This window comes from Aquarana catesbeiana, linkage group LG11 (assembly GCF_042186555.1).
Source record: "Aquarana catesbeiana isolate 2022-GZ linkage group LG11, ASM4218655v1, whole genome shotgun sequence".
Lineage (NCBI taxonomy): Eukaryota > Metazoa > Chordata > Amphibia > Anura > Ranidae > Aquarana > Aquarana catesbeiana.
This window is the reverse complement of record NC_133334.1, coordinates 276,688,529-276,708,523: the sequence shown is the minus strand read 5'-3', so window position 1 is coordinate 276,708,523 and position 19,995 is coordinate 276,688,529. Positions and strand designations below refer to the sequence as shown.

The following is a 19,995-nucleotide window of genomic DNA, read 5'->3' as shown; positions in this document are numbered from 1 at the left end:
TACAAAATCTTTTAATGACACATTGTTACAAGTACAAGCTCCCTAAACTTGATACATTTTAAATGCTCCTCCAAAATACTCAATGGTGTTGTGGATAACTTTGAACTGCAATTGCCTTTAAAGCTGAACCCCAGGCAGTGAAAACAAACAAAAAAAAAAAAAAAAAAAATGTATTACAGCTCCGTATTCATTAAATATAATTCTTTAAATGCTACTAGGGTACCTAGATTTAACATATCAACCTCTTACTGTTTCCTGTCTAGTAGCACAATGGCAAGGAACAAGCTACCAGGAATAGTGAGCAGAGGGGTAACCTCATCATTCTGCTGGCTGCTCCTTTACTAACCGATTAACAGGCTGGGGGGGGGGGGCAGGAGTGTATTTCATATTTGCAGCAGAGAAAGTGGCTGTACTAAAATGTAAATCTGTGTACAGGAGTTCAAATCCTTTGGCGGGTAAAACTGCTCTCCTTTATGTATTTATTCTGTGCATTTTGCCCTGAAGAGTAACTCGACTTTTGTTGAGCAAAAATCACTCCCCCTTCTAGGCGATTGCAAAGATTATAACAAACGTTGTTGCAGATTCCTACCTTTTGTTATTCTGAAGAAATAGCTGTTTGTTGCTTTGTGTCCATGTGCAAAAAGTGAATGGGAGTGACTTTATAATTAATAATCAGCTGCTGCACCTGCAGGGCTTTAATGAGGAAAGTGGCAGGGTCTGCATCCCTTTAGATGTAACTTCTTTTTGGGAGTTTCTCACCAAAAATTTAAATTTTTGCTGCAGGGGATGCCCAATAGCTGACTTGCATCTTAGTGCAGACTTCTGGGAAAATTAGGGAGCCAATCACACAAAACAGGAAATGACATTTCGGGGGGGGGGGGGGGGGGGTACAGAGCACCTCCAGATGGCCATATTGGATTTTACAGAAAATTACAGCTCTGCAGATTGAAAAACAAAAAGGTCATTTTAATTAATATTTAATTACAATAGGACTTGTGTCACAATTTTAAATGCTGGATAATTTTTGCAATTTTTTTTTTTTCACGAAAGCAGTTACCCTCTAATCTGCTTTAAATCTCTGATTCTGTAACGGAAAGCTACGTAAAGTTAGGAACAGTGCTTGGGCATTGTAAAGAATTTTTCAAAATGGCTGCTCCAAAATCGGAATAAGTATTCTAGCAATAATCTGGACGCTGACAGACTATTCATTTTTTTTTTTTTATTTGCCATTTTATTTTCCCACAAACATGGAGTTACCCTTTAAGTTCAGCTTTTGAAAAAATCTTTAATGAAGGTAGCGACTGTAAACAGCTTCCAGGTGTGCGCTGTCAGGGAGGATGGCCAAGAGAATGGAACTACATAACTGACCCTGACATGCAAGGCTTGCAGAAGAGAGGTTGCTTTACACGTGGACTCTTTTATAGTATAAATAGGAATGCCTGGTCAGCAATAATATCTTTTTTTTTTTTCTTTTATTACACGATCCAGCCACCAGCAAACATACAAATAAAAACTACAAACGAGACGCCATCATTTCTTCTCCTTCTCCTTCTTTTCCTCTTTCTTGGAGTCTGCTTTTTCTTTCTCCTTGTCGTCTTTCCTTTCTTTCTTGCTGTCTTCTTTCTCCTGCCCCTCCTTCTTCTCGGCGTCTCTGTTGGCGATCTTATTGTTGATGAGATTGTGAAGGGCGACCACCGAGCGGATGAGGGAGGCCAGGTAGACCACCAGCATCTGATCATTAGTCTTTAGGTAGAAGGCCTTGACGAACTCCTGCAGGTTAACGTCGGGGAGAAGGTTGAAGACGTCCTGCAGTTGGTAGATGATCTGGTGGTTGATGGGCAGTTTGCCTGTGGACACTTTCTCAAGGTAACTCCTGATGTCCAACAGTTTGGAGTTGAGTCCTTTCAGCCCATGTACCTGATTGGTGATACGCTGCGACAAGGTCCCCACTGTAGTGTCTTTGATGTCTCTGCAAGATTAATAAACAAAAAAAAAAAGCTAAAAACATGCACAGACCTAAAATGTATCCCAGGAACAAAAATATTGCATCTTACCAGTCCTTTGGATGTAGTGGCTGCATTGTTTTTTTTTTTACCTGGTGATCCTACCAGGATGGGTTGGCGAGGGCACACCACACCACACAAGTGGTAATCCTCATGCAGCGCAAGCTGCTGTGCCAGATCTGTTTCTAGTGCTGATCCCAGCTGGACCTCCTCTTGCCATCTACTAGCACCTTGGATTACCGAAGAGGAGAGCCAGAGAAGATCGGCACTAAAGGATGCGCTCGGGCGTGTTCGCATCGAACCCGCCAGGAAGTAGTCACAGCACACCACCAATCATAGGTAGTGAGGCAATTCCCGACCGGCAGCTGCACATAAATAGGCTGCCTATGATTGGCGGTGTGCAGTGCCGGCCTCCTGGCGGGTTCGGTCCGAACGTGCCCGAGCCCATTCTTAAACGGCACAATACACTCCGGGGATGAGCTCAGGCGCCTTCGGAGAAGAGCCAGAACCACCCAAACCTTCCTGCCTAAAAGCTGTCCTAGGTGGCAGAGGTATTCCACCGCCCCGCAGCTGCACATAGGCAAAGGGGATGCCTTTGCTGACCTGCCAGTCACAGGTCAGCAAGGCAGGGACGAGAGCGCGATCTACGAGACATCTGCCCGTGGTCATCCTGTAGATTGCGATTGACAGGTCGCTGCCCCCCTAGCTACACGAATCATCTGCCCTTTCTCAAGATGGCCACAGCCAAAACCGCTAGGGGGGGTTTTCAAAGTAATGTTTCAACAGAATAAAGCATGGAGACATGTATGGATGGGGGGAGTTTGCTTTGAATATTAAAAATGAATTAAATGGTGTTTTCAGTTTGTGGTGATCAGATACCATTAAGTTCCGATTTAATAGCTTTGGCTCTGTGAGTCAAACACATTATCACTAAAGAATGTTCTAGTTTAGTGGCCAGTATTCTTTTATCTAGTACACCTAACAAATTATAGGAAAAGGAAATTGCATTAAGGTGGTGTATATTTGTAAATATATTTGTAAATGAGCTGCCGTCAGAACTTCGATATTGACGGACAATCCCCGAATAAGGCAAAAAAATAAAAATTGTGTACCGTAACAAGTGTTCCACCCCAACCTCTTCAGCCTCCTCAGCACCGATCTCACTGGTTACATGTTCAAAGGTCTTGGAGGTTGGAGTTCCATCCTGAAGAGGCAAAATACATCATTAGACGCTCATCAATTCTACTCATTACTGCACTGTAATATAAAGATGTGTAAAGTGGTTCTAAAGCCTTAAAATGGGTTGTAAAGACAAAAAGGTTTTAGCTTATTGCATTCTATGCATTAAATTAAAAAACCTTCTGTGTGCAGCAGCCCCCCCCCCCCCCCCCCCCCCCCAATACTTACCTGAGGTCCCTTTCTGTCCAACGATGTCCACGAGTGTCTCAGCTGTCCCAGATTCTCCTTCCAGATTGGCTGAGACACAGCAGCGGTGCCATTGGCTCCTGCTGCTGTCAAAGTCAGCTAGCCAATAAGGGGAGAAAGGGGGCGAGGTTTGGTGTCTGAATGGACACAGGGAGCTGTGACTCAGCTCGGATGCCCCCATAGCAAGCGGCTTGCTGTGGAGGCACTGAACAGGAGGGAGGGGCCAGGAGCACAGAAGAGGGACCCGAGAAGAGGAGGATCTGAAGCTGCTCTGTGCAAATCCACTGCAACAGAGCAGGTAAGTATAGCATGTTTTATTTTTATTTTTTTTTTATATAAAAATAACAAAAGGAGCCTTTACAAACACTATGTTTTGTTTTGTTTTTTTAGACCTTTTTGCACTTTATGCTTTAAAGGTAAAAAAAAAAAAAAAAAAAAAAAAAAAAAAATTGCTGCAGAGGATCCCCCCTAATTCTTGTCCTAATTCTTGTCCAATCCGGAGCTGTAGCTCTCCCCCCTCACTGGGTAGATTAAGAGCAGCGGGAGCCATTGGCCACCGCTCCTGTTAATCAAATTCTATGACAAGGGAGTTGGAGGCAGGGCCGAGCCCCGTTGTCTGTGTGTCAATAGACGCCGACAGGGTGGCTTGGGAGCGAGCAAGCATTAGTACCCCCATAGAAAAAGCCACTTTCTATAGTGGGCACACGGCGGGGGGGGGGGGGGGGGGAAGGAGCAAGAGCACTGGCAGGGGGACCTGAGAAGAAGAGAGCTCTGTGCAAAACCATTACACACCATTTCATTTTTGGAAGCTTTACAATCACTTTAACAAAACATCATCTTTCATCCTTCTGGAATATATGTGAAGGTTTCCCACTAATTCGGGGTACTTTGTGGGGTCAGAGTATATATATATATACACACACTGAACTCTGACCTTGACCCAAACACTAACCTGGATCTAGGTATTTTTTTTTTGTATTTTATTCTTTATTATTTATTTTTATACAAAAAAAAAAAAAAAAAAAAAAAGCATCTCTGCAAGGAGAGCGAGAGATATGATGTATCTCTCTCCTCCATTCACAGAGCAGAACAAGGGGACTGGCTATACAGTGACTGATCACTGTGATAGCCAATCAGAGTCTAGCACAGTGATCAGGTGACTTGGAATTGGGAGTTCTGGTTCCCGATCATTCATATGGGGCCTGGAGCTTTGCATGCGACCCCACCGGTCTCTGTGCTGGGAGTGCGCTGTGCGGCATGCTACCAGCAAAAAGAGATACACAAATATGAGGCCCCAATGGAAAAAAAGCCCAGTCCAGTGGGGCCGCATATTTGTATTAGGTCGGCGTGAATGGGTTAAAGGACACAGATGTTACAATCTCGTCTTCTGAGCAGTTTTTCCAAGCCTGTATCTGTGCATTAGATTTGCCAACGATCCTATCAGGCAAAGCCGTACACGCTCATAGCTGTAGGCAAGCTGCCTACATTGCATAAACAAGCACAGAGATAAAGTAATAAAGTACATAATGAAAACAGAAAAGGTTGTAATTAGCATGTTGAAGGGGAAGGAGACCATGAAATATAAAATTGACTAAACTTCAGCTTTTAAAAAGACAAAAATTATGTTAACTTACATCATGAACTTCCTCCACAGAGATGTACGCCTCGGTGGGAAGGCCCAGATCTTTTGGCTTTACATCAATGATGACAAGAACCTGGGATAGACACAATGTCATGTGAACATGTAGGTCTGATCGTGTGTAGAAGGGTGCACTGTGGTGGAAATACTTACGGAATTTGGACAGTATCTCTTCATCAGCTCGTTGATTGCAATATCATTTTTGTGCAGTTTGGGTCCGGTGTGATACCAACCGACTATCCTCTCCCGGGCTACAAAGGAAAAATGAAAAGATATCAGGTATAGGTTTAGTATGAGGGAGTGCTGACTGTCACAGCTAAACTCCAAGCAGATATAATCATTACAGGAGCTGTAAACCCTTGAGGTGCATAGACTGCATTTAGGTGAAAAACCTCCTGTGATGCAGCACAGCAGCCCCCCAGAGCCCCCCTTTTACTTACCTGAACCCGGTCTTTCCAGCGACAGGAGCGAGCACACCAGCTCCAGCTGGTGTCTCGGGTCCTGAATGGATAGATTGATAGCAGCGCAGCCAATCAACTCCAATGACGCGGGAGCCGGGGTGCCGAGTCCTTCTGTCTATGTCAATGGAGGACACGGGAGCGTGCCCGCACGAGTGCGCCAAGGGACAGCGGCTCTTAAATGGGGCACTCGAGATACCAGAAGCGCTGCTGAGGGACCCCAGAAGAGGAGGATCCGTGCCACTCTGTGCAAAACCAACTGCACAGAGCTGGTAAGTATGACATGTTGGTTCAAAAACAAAAAAAACAAAAACAAACATTTACATATCCTTTAAGGCTGGGTTCAGATACGTGCGGCAGCGGTTTGCAGCCCGGGGTCCATGTGTTTCTGTTCAACAGTTCAGGTGCGTATCGGTTGCAAATTTTTACCTGAATTTGCATCTGAATCGGACCCAAAAAAACGCACAGGACCCTTTTGGAAACCACACCATCCCATAAGGGTCCAGGAGACTGGAAGTTACAGTCGTGATGCAAGAGGGGACTGGTATTTGTAGAAGGGCTCCAAATCTTCCAGTCTCTCTTTCTCTCTCTTCCACTGTCATTGTGAGCTCTCCCATTCCCTGAATGTCCTGGATTCTAGTGAGCCAGTGGCCTGAATTTCAGTTTAAACAAATTGCAGGAAACAGACGACTGAAGTGTGACTCACCATTGACTTTCTTAAACATTCCGTACATATTCTCCAGATAGTCGTGGTCAAGAAACCAAACCGAATCATCTTTATCATCTTCATCGAATGGAACTGTGGGAAGGATTTTGTAATTAGACAACAAAAACTAGAAGAAAACTTAAAAGGAAAATTCTAGAAAGAGTACAGAAAAACATAACAAGGGTTTAGCAGTACCTGGAAAGGGAGGAACTAACACGGGAATGAAATAGCCCTGGCATAGGGGGGAGGCATGTTTGTGCAATTGTCAGTGCCGAGCTCATGGGTTCAAAACGCACCAATAAAATTATCTCCAAAGATTTCATTATTGTTATATCCATGTGGGTTATAACTGGATACTTTGGTTGTCATAATCCAAAACTGGACTACACCTACACAGGCCCTAGGATGTGTGTGTGTGTCCCTGCATGACTGGGAAATTAAATTATATAAGTAATAACAACAATAAAATGGTCTTTTAGCATTGTCATGCAAGTCCTTAAAGGCTTACTCCATCTCTCTTCTAAGACCCCTTTCACACTGGGGCGTTTTTCAGGCATTTTTCAATCGTTTTAGTGTTAAAAAAAAAAAACACGTCTGTAAAGCGCCTGAAAGAAGCCTCAACTGCAATCCTAATGTGAAAGCCCGAGCCCTTTCACACTGCCAGCACCCCAAAAATGCTGGTAAAGCGACGCTTAAGAACCCTTTTACACTGGGGCGTTTTTTGGGCGCTGGCAGTGTGAAAGGGCTCGGGCCATCGGCACACCCTGCAAAGAAGCTGGTTGTAGGACTTTTTTTGACGCCCTGCCAGCGCAGCCCCCCCAGTGTGAAAGCACTCGGGCTTTCACATTACGATTGCAGATGAGGCTTCTTTCAGGCGGTTTACAGGCGCTTTTAACGCTAAAAAGCACCTGAAAAACGCCTGAAAAATGCCCCAGTGTGAAAGGGGTCTAAGTCATAACTTGAAGTTTACAAAGGGCTGAGGAGTCATGTGAACCCATGTGACAGCACCGGGTTCCTGTTAGAGCTGCACGATTCTGGCTAAAATGAGAATCACTATTTTTTTGCTTAGACCTTTTTCACGCTAAGGCGGTTTTAAGGAGTTTTAGCGCTAGACAGAAATAGCCTCTAAATAGCGCCTGAAAACCGCCTCCCATTCTTTTCACACTGGGGCGGTGCGCTTGCAGGACGTTAGGAAAACTCCTGCAAGCAGCATCTTTGGGGCTGTTTGGGAGCGCTGTATACAGCGCTCCGAAAAAAACCCTGCCAATTGAAATGAATAGGCAGCGCTTCCAAAGCAACTGAAAAGCGATACAGAAGCGCAACGCGGGCATTTTTAACCCCTTCTTTGGAGTTAAAAGCACCCTGCTACTGGCCGAAAAGCAGCGCTAAAGCACCGCTAGAACGAGCGGTGCTTTAGCACTAATGGCCGGCGCTCGCAGTGTGAAAGGAGTCTTAGAATAAAGATCACGATTCTTGCGGCGTAACATCATCTTTCACATTATACAAAAAAAAAAAAAAATTTTGTGCTAACTTTACTGTTTCGTTTTTTTTTTTTTTTTTTATAATTAAAAGTGTATTTTTTGAGGCCCGATTCACCCCTATGCAGGTTGCATATTGCAGGTGAATTTTACGTTTTTCAATACATGTTTTTAATCCATTGAAGTCTATGGAACAAAAAACCCCCCCAAAAAAATCCCTTTCCATAAAATGCACAGATGTGAACTACATCCATAGGAAACCATGTTAAATTGACTGTAGTGTGATACTAAAAATGCATAGGTGTGAACCAGGCCTTAAAATACAAATACAGTGCGACATAAAATAATGCAACAACCCCCATCTTTTTCCCCTAGGGTCTCTGCAAAAAAAAAAAATTAAAAAATTTTTATATATATATATATATATATATATATATATATATATATATATATATATATATATATATATATATATATATATATATATATATATACACACACACACACACACACACACACTTACTGTTTGGAGGTTCGAAGTAATTTTGTAGAATACTGATTTTAACTTGTAAGCAAGTGTCAGAAAAACATTTAGTCTTTGAGTGATCTCCTTTACAGACGGAAGTTCATTCCTTTGATCTATAAGAACTAAATGTTACTTTGTATATAGTTATCTCCCAGTACTGACAATGTTGTGCTGTTTTTTTTTTTGTTTGACAGCTGTGAGCAGAGAACTCTCTGCACTGAATTGAGGAAATGCAAGAGGAAGATCGTGAGGGGGTTTGAATTGAGATCCCGATTTTTTTTAACGATTAATCGTGCAGCTCTAGCTCCTGTGCAACTAAATACCAGATCACATGGGAGGAAAGGGAAAGAGTCACATGCTCCCCATGTCTGGGGGTAGCAGGTACTGTGAAGTTGTTCTTTAAAAAATAAAAACTCAAAAGTTCAAAGTCAGACAATTCTGGTCTGCATGAGGCTGCTTACTAAGGAGGCGACTTCTTACCTGCAAAGCTATTTGAAACATCTAAAATTTTCTTGTGCCAGGATCCGAGGAGAACACCGACCACTCTCTTCTGATTTCCAACCTTTCCGATTCTGTGGAAGAGAAACACAGAGAGGTCCCTCAAAGCTCTGCAACGTCTCAGTGAAAAAAATGGTGTTAACTTAGTACCACAGGCTAGATAATTGCATAGTGCACCACAATGCACGCTGCAATGAGGAAGAGAAAAAAAAATTGATACTAAAAAGGTGAACTAACCCTTTAAAGTGGTAATAAAGGCTCAAGGTTTTTTTCAACCTTCTTTGTGCAGCAGCCCCTCTAATACTTAACTGAGCCCCATCAGGATCCAGCGATGTGCACCAGAGCCTAAGCTCTCCAGGTACTCTACTTCCTTACTGGCTGGGACAGCAGAGGGAGCCATTGGCTCCCGCTTCTGTCAATCACAGCCAGTGAGCCAATCAGGAGCATAAAGGGGCGCAGCTGTGTGTGTAAATGGACATGCAGAGCAGCAGCTAGAGGGCAAGCCTGCTTGGGTGTCCCCATAGCAAGCCGCTTGCTGCGGGGGAACTCAGCAGGAAGGAGGGGCCAGGAGCTCTGGCGGGGGATTCTATGAAATTTTCTAGCAAAAAATACTGATTCAAACTTGTAAACAAAAAGTTCCATTAAAGGCCCGGTCAGCAAGCTTATCTCCTGACAAGAGAAAAGCGTTCAGAAGAGCTTAGTGTGCATGAGGCCAAACTCCCAGCAAGTCACGACGGGAAGACCGACAGTTTCTCCGGGGTACAGAGGCAGGACGGAAAGACCGACAGTTGCTCCGGGGTACAGAGGCACGACGGGAAGACCGACAGTTGCTCCGGGGTACAGAGGCACGACGGGAAGACCGACAGTTGCTCCGGGGTACAGAGGCACGACGGGAAGACCGACAGTTGCTCCGGGGTACAGAGGCACGACGGGAAGACCGACAGTTGCTCCGGGGTACAGAGGCACGACGGGAAGACCGACAGTTGCTCCGGAGTACAGAGGCACGACGGGAAGACCGACAGTTGCTCCGGGGTACAGAGGCACGACGGGAAGACCGACAGTTGCTCCGGGGTACAGAGGCACGACGGGAAGACCGACAGTTGCTCCGAGGAACAGAGGCACGACGGGAAGACCGACAGTTGCTCCGAGGAACAGAGGCACGACGGGAAGACCGACAGTTGCTCCGAGGAACAGAGGCACGACGGGAAGACCGACAGTTGCTCCGAGGAACAGAGGCACGACGGGAAGACCGACAGTTGCTCCGAGGAACAGAGGCACGACGGGAAGACCGACAGTTGCTCCGAGGAACAGAGGCACGACGGGAAGACCGACAGTTGCTCCGAGGAACAGAGGCACGACGGGAAGACCGACAGTTGCTCCGAGGAACAGAGGCACGACGGGAAGACCGACAGTTGCTCCGGGGTACAGAGGCACGACGGGAAGACCGACAGTTGCTCCGGGGTACAGAGGCACGACGGGAAGACCGACAGTTGCTCCGGGGTACAGAGGCAGGACGGAAAGACCGACAGTTGCTCCGAGGAACAGAGGCACGACGGGAAGACCGACAGTTGCTCCGAGGAACAGAGGCACGACGGGAAGACCGACAGTTGCTCCGAACAGAGGCATGAGGGGAAGACTGACAGTTACCCCTTGGAGCAGAGGCACGATGGGACTTGTAGTTCTGCAACTGAATATATTTATTTGGGGATTCTACGTAATTTTCTAGCAAAAAATACTGATTCAAACTTGTAAACAAAAAGTTCCATTAACCACTTCCCTACCCGCCCATAGTCATATGACGTCCCCAGATGGGATCTCCCATCCTGGGTGGACGTCATATGACGTCCTGGGATTCCCGGGCGTCTAGGGGGCGCGCGCGCGCCCGCCGCGTTCCTCGGGACCCGGTGCGTGTGCTCGGCGGCCGCGATGTCCGCCGGGCACCCGCGATTGCCCGTTAACCGGGCCGGCATGTGGATCTGTGTGTGTAAACACACAGATCCACAGCCTGTCAGCTCTGAGGAGAGCGATCTGTGTTCCCAGAACGGAGGAACACAGATCGGTCTCCTCCCCTAGTGCGTCCCCTCCCCCTTCAGTTAGTAATCACTCCCTAGGATACACATTAACCCCTCCCCGCCCCCTAGTGGTTAACCCCTTCACTGCCTGTCACATTTACACAGTAATCAATGCAATTTTATAGCATTGATCGCTGTATAAATGTGATTGGTCCCAAAAATGTGTCAAAAGTGTCCGATGTGTCCGCCATAATGTCGCAGTCACCAAAAAAAATCGCGATCGCCGCTAAAAAAATAAAAACAATTTTTTTTTAAAAAAATGCCATAAATCTATCCCATATTTTGTAGACGCTATAACTTTTGCGCAAACCAATCAATATACGCTTATTGCGATTTTTTTAAACAAAAATATGTAGAAGAAAACGTATCGGCCAAAACTGAGGAAAAAATGTGTTTTTAAAAAAAAAAATTGGGATATTTATTATAGCAAAAAGTAAAAAATATTGTGTTTTTTTCAAAATTGTCGCTCTTCTTTTGTTTATAGCGCAAAAAATAAAAACCGCAGAGGCGATCAAATACCACCAAAAAAAAGCTCTATTTGTGGTGAAGAAAGGACGTCAATTTTTTTTGGGTACAATGTCGCACGACCGCGCAATTGACGTTTAAAGTGCGACAGCGCTGAAAACTAAAAATTGGCCTGGGAAGGAAGGGGGTGAAATTGCCCGGTATTGAACCGGTTAAAGGCCCGGTCAGCAAGCTTATCTCCTGACAAGAGAAAAGCGTTCAGAAGAGCTTAGTGTGCATGAGGCCAAACTCCCAGCTAGGCAGGACCGCCAGTTACTCCTGGGAGCAGAGGCACGACGGGAAGACCGACAGTTACCCCGAGGTACAGAGGCACGACGGGAAGACCGACAGTTACCCCGAGGTACAGAGGCACGACGGGAAGACCGACAGTTGCTCCGAGGTACAGAGGCACGACGGGAAGACCGACAGTTGCTCCGGGGTACAGAGGCACGACGGGAAGACCGACAGTTGCTCCGGGGTACAGAGGCACGACGGGAAGACCGACAGTTGCTCCGGGGTACAGAGGCACGACGGGAAGACCGACAGTTGCTCCGGGGTACAGAGGCACGACGGGAAGACCGACAGTTGCTCCGAGGAACAGAGGCACGACGGGAAGACCGACAGTTGCTCCGAGGAACAGAGGCACGACGGGAAGACCGACAGTTGCTCCGAGGAACAGAGGCACGACGGGAAGACTGACAGTTGCTCCGGGGTACAGAGGCACGACGGGAAGACCGACAGTTGCTCCGGGGTACAGAGGCACGACGGGAAGACCGACAGTTGCTCCGGGGTACAGAGGCACGACGGGAAGACCGACAGTTGCTCCGAGGAACAGAGGCACGACGGGAAGATCGGCAGTTGCTCCGAGGAACAGAGGCATGAGGGGAAGACTGACAGTTACCCCTTGGAGCAGAGGCACGATGGGACTTGTAGTTCTGCAACTGAATATATTTATTTGGGGATTCTACGTAATTTTCTAGCAAAAAATACTGATTCAAACTTGTAAACAAAAAGTTCCATTAAAGGCCCGGTCAGCAAGCTTATCTCCTGACAAGAGAAAAGCGTTCAGAAGAGCTTAGTGTGCATGAGGCCAAACTCCCAGCTAGGCAGGACCGCCAGTTACTCCTGGGAGCAGAGGCACGACGGGAAGACCGTCAGTTACCCCGAGGTACAGAGGCACGACGGGAAGACCGACAGTTACCCCGAGGTACAGAGGCACGACGGGAAGACCGACAGCTGCTTCTGGGAACAGAGGCACGACGGGAAGACCGACAGCTGCTCCTGGGAACAGAGGCACGACGGGAAGACCGACAGTTACCCCGAGGTACAGAGGCACGACGGGAAGACCGACAGCTGCTTCTGGGAACAGAGGCACGACGGGAAGACCGACAGTTACGCCGAGGAACAGAGGCACGACGGGAAGACCGACAGTTACCCCGAGGAACAGAGGCACGACGGGAAGACCGACAGTTACCCCGAGGAACAGAGGCACGACGGGAAGACCGACAGTTGCCCCGAGGAACAGAGGCACGACGGGAAGACCGACAGTTGCTCCGAGGAACAGAGGCACGACGGGAAGACCGACAGTTGCTCCGAGGAACAGAGGCACGACGGGAAGACCGACAGTTGCTGAGGAACAGAGGCACGACGGGAAGACCGACAGTTGCTCCGAGGAACAGAGGCACGACGGGAAGACCGACAGTTGCTCCGAGGAACAGAGGCACGACGGGAAGACCGACAGTTGCTCCGAGGAACAGAGGCACGACGGGAAGACCGACAGTTGCTCCGAGGAACAGAGGCACGACGGGAAGACCGACAGTTACCCCGAGGTACAGAGGCACGACGGGAAGACCGACAGCTGCTTCTGGGAACAGAGGCACGACGGGAAGACCGACAGTTACGCCGAGGAACAGAGGCACGACGGGAAGACCGACAGCTGCTTCTGGGAACAGAGGCACGACGGGAAGACCGACAGTTACGCCGAGGAACAGAGGCACGACGGGAAGACCGACAGTTACCCCGAGGAACAGAGGCACGACGGGAAGACCGACAGTTACCCCGAGGAACAGAGGCACGACGGGAAGACCGACAGTTACCCCGAGGAACAGAGGCACGACGGGAAGACCGACAGTTGCTCCGAGGAACAGAGGCACGACGGGAAGACCGACAGTTGCTCCGAGGAACAGAGGCACGACGGGAAGACCGACAGTTGCTCCGAGGAACAGAGGCACGACGGGAAGACCGACAGTTGCTCCGAGGAACAGAGGCACGACGGGAAGACCGACAGTTGCTCCGAGGAACAGAGGCACGACGGGAAGACCGACAGTTGCTCCGAGGAACAGAGGCACGACGGGAAGACCGACAGTTGCTCCAAGGAACAGAGGCACGACGGGAAGACCGACAGTTGCTCCGAGGAACAGAGGCACGACGGGAAGACCGACAGTTGCTCCGAGGAACAGAGGCACGACGGGAAGACCGACAGTTGCTCCGAGGAACAGAGGCACGACGGGAAGATCGGCAGTTGCTCCGAGGAACAGAGGCATGAGGGGAAGACTGACAGTTACCCCTTGGAGCAGAGGCACGATGGGACTTGTAGTTCTGTAACTGAATATATTTATTTGGGGATTCTACGTAATTTTCTAGCAAAAAATACTGATTCAAACTTGTAAACAAAAAGTTCCATTAAAGGCCCGGTCAGCAAGCTTATCTCCTGACAAGAGAAAAGCGTTCAGAAGAGCTTAGTGTGCATGAGGCCAAACTCCCAGCTAGGCAGGACCGCCAGTTACTCCTGGGAGCAGAGGCACGACGGGAAGACCGACAGTTACCCCGAGGTACAGAGGCACGACGGGAAGACCGACAGTTACCCCGAGGTACAGAGGCACGACGGGAAGACCGACAGTTACCCCGAGGTACAGAGGCACGACGGGAAGACCGACAGCTGCTTCTGGGAACAGAGGCACGACGGGAAGACCGACAGTTACTCCGGGGTACAGAGGCACGACGGGAAGACCGACAGCTGCTCCTGGGAACAGAGGCACGACGGGAAGACCGACAGTTACTCCGGGGTACAGAGGCACGACGGGAAGACCGACAGCTGCTCCTGGGAACAGAGGAACGACGGGAAGACCGACAGTTGCTCCTGGGAACAGAGGCACGACGGGAAGACCGACAGTTACCCCGAGGAACAGAGGCACGACGGGAAGACCGACAGTTGCTCCGAACAGAGGCACGACGGGAAGACCGACAGTTGCTCCGAACAGAGGCACGACGGGAAGACCGACAGTTGCTCCGAGGAACAGAGGCACGACGGGAAGACCGACAGTTGCTCCGAGGAACAGAGGCACGACGGGAAGACCGACAGTTGCTCCGAGGAACAGAGGCACGACGGGAAGACCGACAGTTGCTCCGAGGAACAGAGGCACGACGGGAAGACCGACAGTTGCTCCGAGGAACAGAGGCACGACGGGAAGACCGACAGTTGCTCCGAGGAACAGAGGCACGACGGGAAGACCGACAGTTGCTCCGAGGAACAGAGGCACGACGGGAAGACCGACAGTTGCTCCGAGGAACAGAGGCACGACGGGAAGACCGACAGTTGCTCCGAGGAACAGAGGCACGACGGGAAGACCGACAGTTGTTCCGAGGAACAGAGGCACGACGGGAAGACCGACAGTTGCTCCGAGGAACAGAGGCACGACGGGAAGACCGACAGTTGCTCCGAGGAACAGAGGCACGACGGGAAGACCGACAGTTGCTCCGAGGAACAGAGGCACGACGGGAAGACCGACAGTTGCTCCGAGGAACAGAGGTACGACGGGAAGACCGACAGTTGCTCCGAGGAACAGAGGCACGACGGGAAGACCGACAGTTACTCCGGGGTACAGAGGCACGACGGGAAGACCGACAGTTACTCCGGGGTACAGAGGCACGACGGGAAGACCGACAGTTACCCCTTGGAACTGAAGGACCGCCCCTTCTCTAATTGGTATTGGTCACACTTATGTGTTGTGCCTTGAATGACGCGGAGCTAAAATCACACGTGAAATTTTTGTCGCTGTAACAACGCCGCACGGCATGCGATTGCACCCTACACATCAATAATTCCAGAGGAAAGGCGGTCACAGCACACGGCGCAACAAAAATCCGATCCTCTTACAATAACGCGCGTCAACGCACCTTGGCGTGGTGGCCATGACGCCTGCAGTGTGGTGAGAATCGGGCCTAATGGATCCCAGTGTATGAATGGGGCCAACAGATAGCAAACAAATCCACTAAAACACCCCCCTTAGATCCTCCCTCTAACAACTCAGGACTCCACACAGGCCTGTCATTGGCCCCTGAGGGCCCTCACACCTCCGGGGGCCCCGACACTGAGGAGAAAATCGCCCAGTCACTGTGAGGCCTAGAGGGCTCTTCCCGGGCCTGTGACTCAGCGCTCCCCCCTCCGACACTCACCTATTGAAATGATCCACCACACTGAGCAACACCAGCGGGTGAACCACCACCCTTTCCACCGCCAGCTCCGGCATCTTCCCGGCTACAATGACTCAAACACACCGGCCGGAAACCGCTCAGCTCCTCGCTTCACGGCACTTCCGGTGACGGCCGCCCCCCACAATGCACCGCGCGGAAGTGGAGGCGTGGGTGTCCTGGCGCCGGGCGCCATGTTGGTGGAGGCGCCGGGCGCCATGTTGGTGGAGGCACTGGGCTGTTCCCCCTGATAATTAACGTACAGGCAGTGCGATAGAGAATGATTATGAAATCATTGTAATATAAAACAGTATAAAAGGAACAGGATTTCCCTATATCAGGGCTTATTAGTCAAAAAAAAAAGCATTTTGGTTTAACCGCTTGAAGACCCGGCATTTTCCGACACTTTTTGTGATAATCATTTTTTATTTTTTGCTAGAAAATTACTTAGAACCCCCTAGCTCTCTCTCTCTTTCTCTCTCTATATATATATTTTTAAAGCAAGAGGCCCTAGAGAAAAAAATGGTGGGTTTTGCAATTTTTTACTTTCAGTCTGTTTATTAAAATTTGGATGCTAAACAACACAATACATGACCCGATTTTTTTTTTTGGAAAGTATAAAACGCCGAGTAAATAGCAAACATGTCACGCTTTAAAAATTGCGCACGCCCGCGCAGCGGCAACAAACAACATACATTTTACTATCCATAGGCGAGGTTTTAAAAGCCTTTACAGGTGACCACGTTATATCTACAGAGGAGGTCTGGTGCTAGAATTACTGCTCATTCATGGTGATACCTCACATGTGTGGGACAATCGCTCTTTGCGTGAATGCGGGACCGATGCACGCGCTTGCCTTGTGGTAGCATGGGGGGGGGGGAGAACGGGAGCACTTTACTTCTTTTTTTTTTTAATTATTCATTTTTAAAATTTTTACACTGTTGCTTTAAATTGCGTTTTTTTCTGTGCCCATGTGGGGAAGTGGGTCTAAGGAGAGTGGTTTCATAATTATCAGTGGACTATGCTGCTGCAGACCAGTAATGTGAAAATCTGCTGGGCCTGCACCCCTTTAGGCGTGTTCCTATTGAAAGTATGTCTCCAAAAATGACATTTATGTTGCAGGGGATGCCTGAAATCTGACTTGTATCTTAGTGCAGACGTCTGGGAAAATCGGTGAGCCAATCAGGCAAGGAGGAAATGATGTTTCTGGGGGGTGGTCAGTGCACAGTCTGTATACAGAACAACTCCGGGTGGCCATACTGCATTTTCAGAAAATTACAGCGGCTGCAGATTGAAAAGGAAAGGTAATTTTTTTTTAATGACATTTAATTACAAAATTACTTGTGTCGCAATTATATGCACTATATTATTTTTTCTTTATTTGCTATTTTTTTTCCCCATGGAAGTGAAGTTACCCTTTAAACGAGAAATATACAAAAAAAAAAAAAAAAATGATTGGTTAAACCCACAAGTGCTTTTTTTTTTACCACTACTATTCCTTTATACTGGCTTGTAAAATTTAGACCCTTTTCACACTGGGACCGCCCCACGGTCACGGTAAAGCGCCGCTCATTTTAGTGGCGCTTTACCGGCGCTGCAGCACCACTTTTTTCGGGTGGTGGCAGGGCGCTTTTAACCCCAAAGAAGGGGTTAAAACGGGGTTTAAAGCGCCCGTGTTGCGGCGCTGCCAAAGCGCTAAATGTCACTTAACTCGTTTATTTGTCATTCAAATATGTTTCATCATTCTATGCACAACAGCCATCTTTTGCCACTCCATAATAGGAGTGAGTTTTTTTTTTTTTTTAAGTGGAACTAAACCCTCCTATCCTGTACAGCCAAGGAAGCTGCCATCTTGGCCTCTGTTTGATCTGCAGATCAGTTATAAACCAGCCATTTCATGGCTTGACAGTTCAATTGAGGGCAAAAGCAAATATGACAGTTAGCAATTCCGGCATGCCTTGAATTTCACTGTTTTGGGAAACAGTTAAAGTGGAACTTTAATTGTGTATTTCACTGCACCGTGGGTAAAATTATAGTGAGAGTACCCCCTGCTGCTAGACACCTCTATGTGTGGTGGACATTAAAGTGGAACTGTAGTCAGAAAATTAAGTCCAGCTAGATGATTTCAGGTTTGCCCCTTTTGCAGGTATAAATATGTAAAACATTAAAGATAAGTGTCTATACTGTGCACAACCCAGTAATACGCTCTCACCCTGCTCTGCACATGCTCAGTTGCTCTCCATTTTTAGGCACTGATGAATTTGCAGAGGTCAATATGCTGAGAGCCTTAAAATGATTGTAAGGCTTCAGTTTTTTTTTTTCAAATAACAAACACGTCATAGTTACCTCTACTGTGCAGCTCTTTTTGCACAGAGTGGCCCCAAACATCGACTTCTGGGGTCCCTCGGCGGCTCTTCCGGCTCCTCCTCTTACCAGATAACCCCCTACGAGAAGGGGGTTACCTTGCGGGTGCGCTCCCGAGTCTAGCATTTGCGTCCATAGACACAAATGCCGGACTCAGCCCGCCCCCCCCCCCCTCGGCGCCTGCGTCATTGGATTTGATTAACAGCAGCAGGAGCCAATGGCTGCGCTGCTATCAATCTATCCAATCAAGAGCCGGGACCCCGTGCAGAGAGGGACAGCGCGTCCCTGCCAACTGAATGAAGGGGCTCAGGTAAGTAAAACGGGGGGGGCTGGGGGGACGGTCACTGCCAGAGGTTTTTTCACCTTAATGCACAGGATGTATTAAGGTGAAAAAAACACAAAGGTTTACAACCCCTATAAAGTGGAATTAGACCCTCCTATCCTTTACAGCCAAGGAAGCTGCTTCTGTTTGATCTGCCATGGTGCTGCACATGTGATCAGTTATAACACCGTCCATTTGATGGTTTGTCAGTTTGGTTGTTTGATGGTTTGACAGTTTGGTTGAGGACAGAAGCAAATGTGACAGCAATCCCGGCATTCCAGGAACGTAACTGTTTTTTGAAACCATTAAATTGATTGGTTTAGTTCCACTCAAAGATTTACTGCTGTTCGGGGGCTCTGAGATTCAGTAAAATGGCCGCCTCCAGCAAGGAGAAACAGGAGCAATGATGGAGGCAATTTGCAGCACACACTAATTTTGGTGGCATAATTATTAATGTGGAATGTATGCTTCTTGCTAAAGAACATTCTTCAGAAAGGAGAAACAAGCTGTTATGGGTAAAGTTCCGCTTTAGGATTGTTTACTTTATTCAAACTTTGTGTGTGTCATATAGGTATGAAGCAATCAAATTTCAATAAAATAAATTCCATATATTCATCGCTTGCAAAGTTGTGTTTATGTGAATATTTCTGGGGAAGGGGTCCATAGATTTCATCAGATTGTTAAAGGGGTCCGTGAATGAAAAAAAGGTTAAAGTGGAACTTCTCTCTCTCATTCAACATTGACTTATTTTAATCCTTATACTGTTAGCATTAGTAAATAGATAGGAAAGTATATCATGTATATCATATACACTGTTTTAATTTTTTTATTTCTTCAGTTACTTTCTGGTTTCTGTTCCTAGGCAAATTATGTCATATATCCCAGGAGTCTTCAGGAGGGGAAGAGAATGAAAATATCGCCTTTTTACTTTTATGAAGGCCACGTGTGCTGTTACCTGCCTCGTCAGTTCTATAGTGGACAACTTGGCCCAGCAGCTGCCAATTCCTTTCTATGGTGGGATATATCCTGGACTCACAGAACTGTGGGATCATGTTTTAAAAAACAGAACAGTCTTGCATAATCTGGGACAGTTGGGGGGGCATTTTGATTAAACCCCACTTAAGCCATTTCTTTCAGAATGGGAACAGATCAGGGAAGGTCTTGAACCCTCGGTGGTTTTCACTGCTGTACTAGTAGCAGTTGGAAGGGGGGGGGGGGGGATTTTTTGTATTTAGGCTTTAAAGAGGACAGAGGACAGCTGCTGCAGCACTTTTTCCAGCCAGTCTCCTTTTCTAGGTGTGTGTGAAAAAAAAAATCCATTCATTGCTATAGAGAGGCATGTTTTTTTTTTGTTTTTGCATGGGCTGGAGAAGCTGAAATTACCAGGAGTAGCAAGCAAAAAATAATGGAGGGACGTCACAAGCACAAACTCATAATGGGGGATGTCCTTCAGAAGATGTAATCTCTGACGAAATGCGTAGGGTGGAGCCTGCGACGGTGACGTTATCACTCACACGGTGCCTGATTGGC

General features: G+C 47.7%; 1 protein-coding gene across 1 annotated transcript; it reads right to left on the bottom strand.

Moving 5' to 3' along the window:
- Nucleotides 1-1,208: 1,208 nt before the first annotated feature.
- PSMD7 (proteasome 26S subunit, non-ATPase 7) lies at nucleotides 1,209-15,947 on the bottom strand. Its single transcript, XM_073605871.1, has 7 exons — nucleotides 15,765-15,947; nucleotides 8,716-8,807; nucleotides 6,232-6,324; nucleotides 5,221-5,318; nucleotides 5,063-5,143; nucleotides 3,116-3,207; nucleotides 1,209-1,969 (listed from the first exon to the last, which is right to left on the bottom strand). Exons 1-7 carry the CDS (start codon nucleotides 15,836-15,838, stop codon nucleotides 1,531-1,533), a joined length of 969 nt encoding a protein of 322 aa, XP_073461972.1. The 5' UTR covers nucleotides 15,839-15,947; the 3' UTR covers nucleotides 1,209-1,530.
- Nucleotides 15,948-19,995: the final 4,048 nt, after the last annotated feature.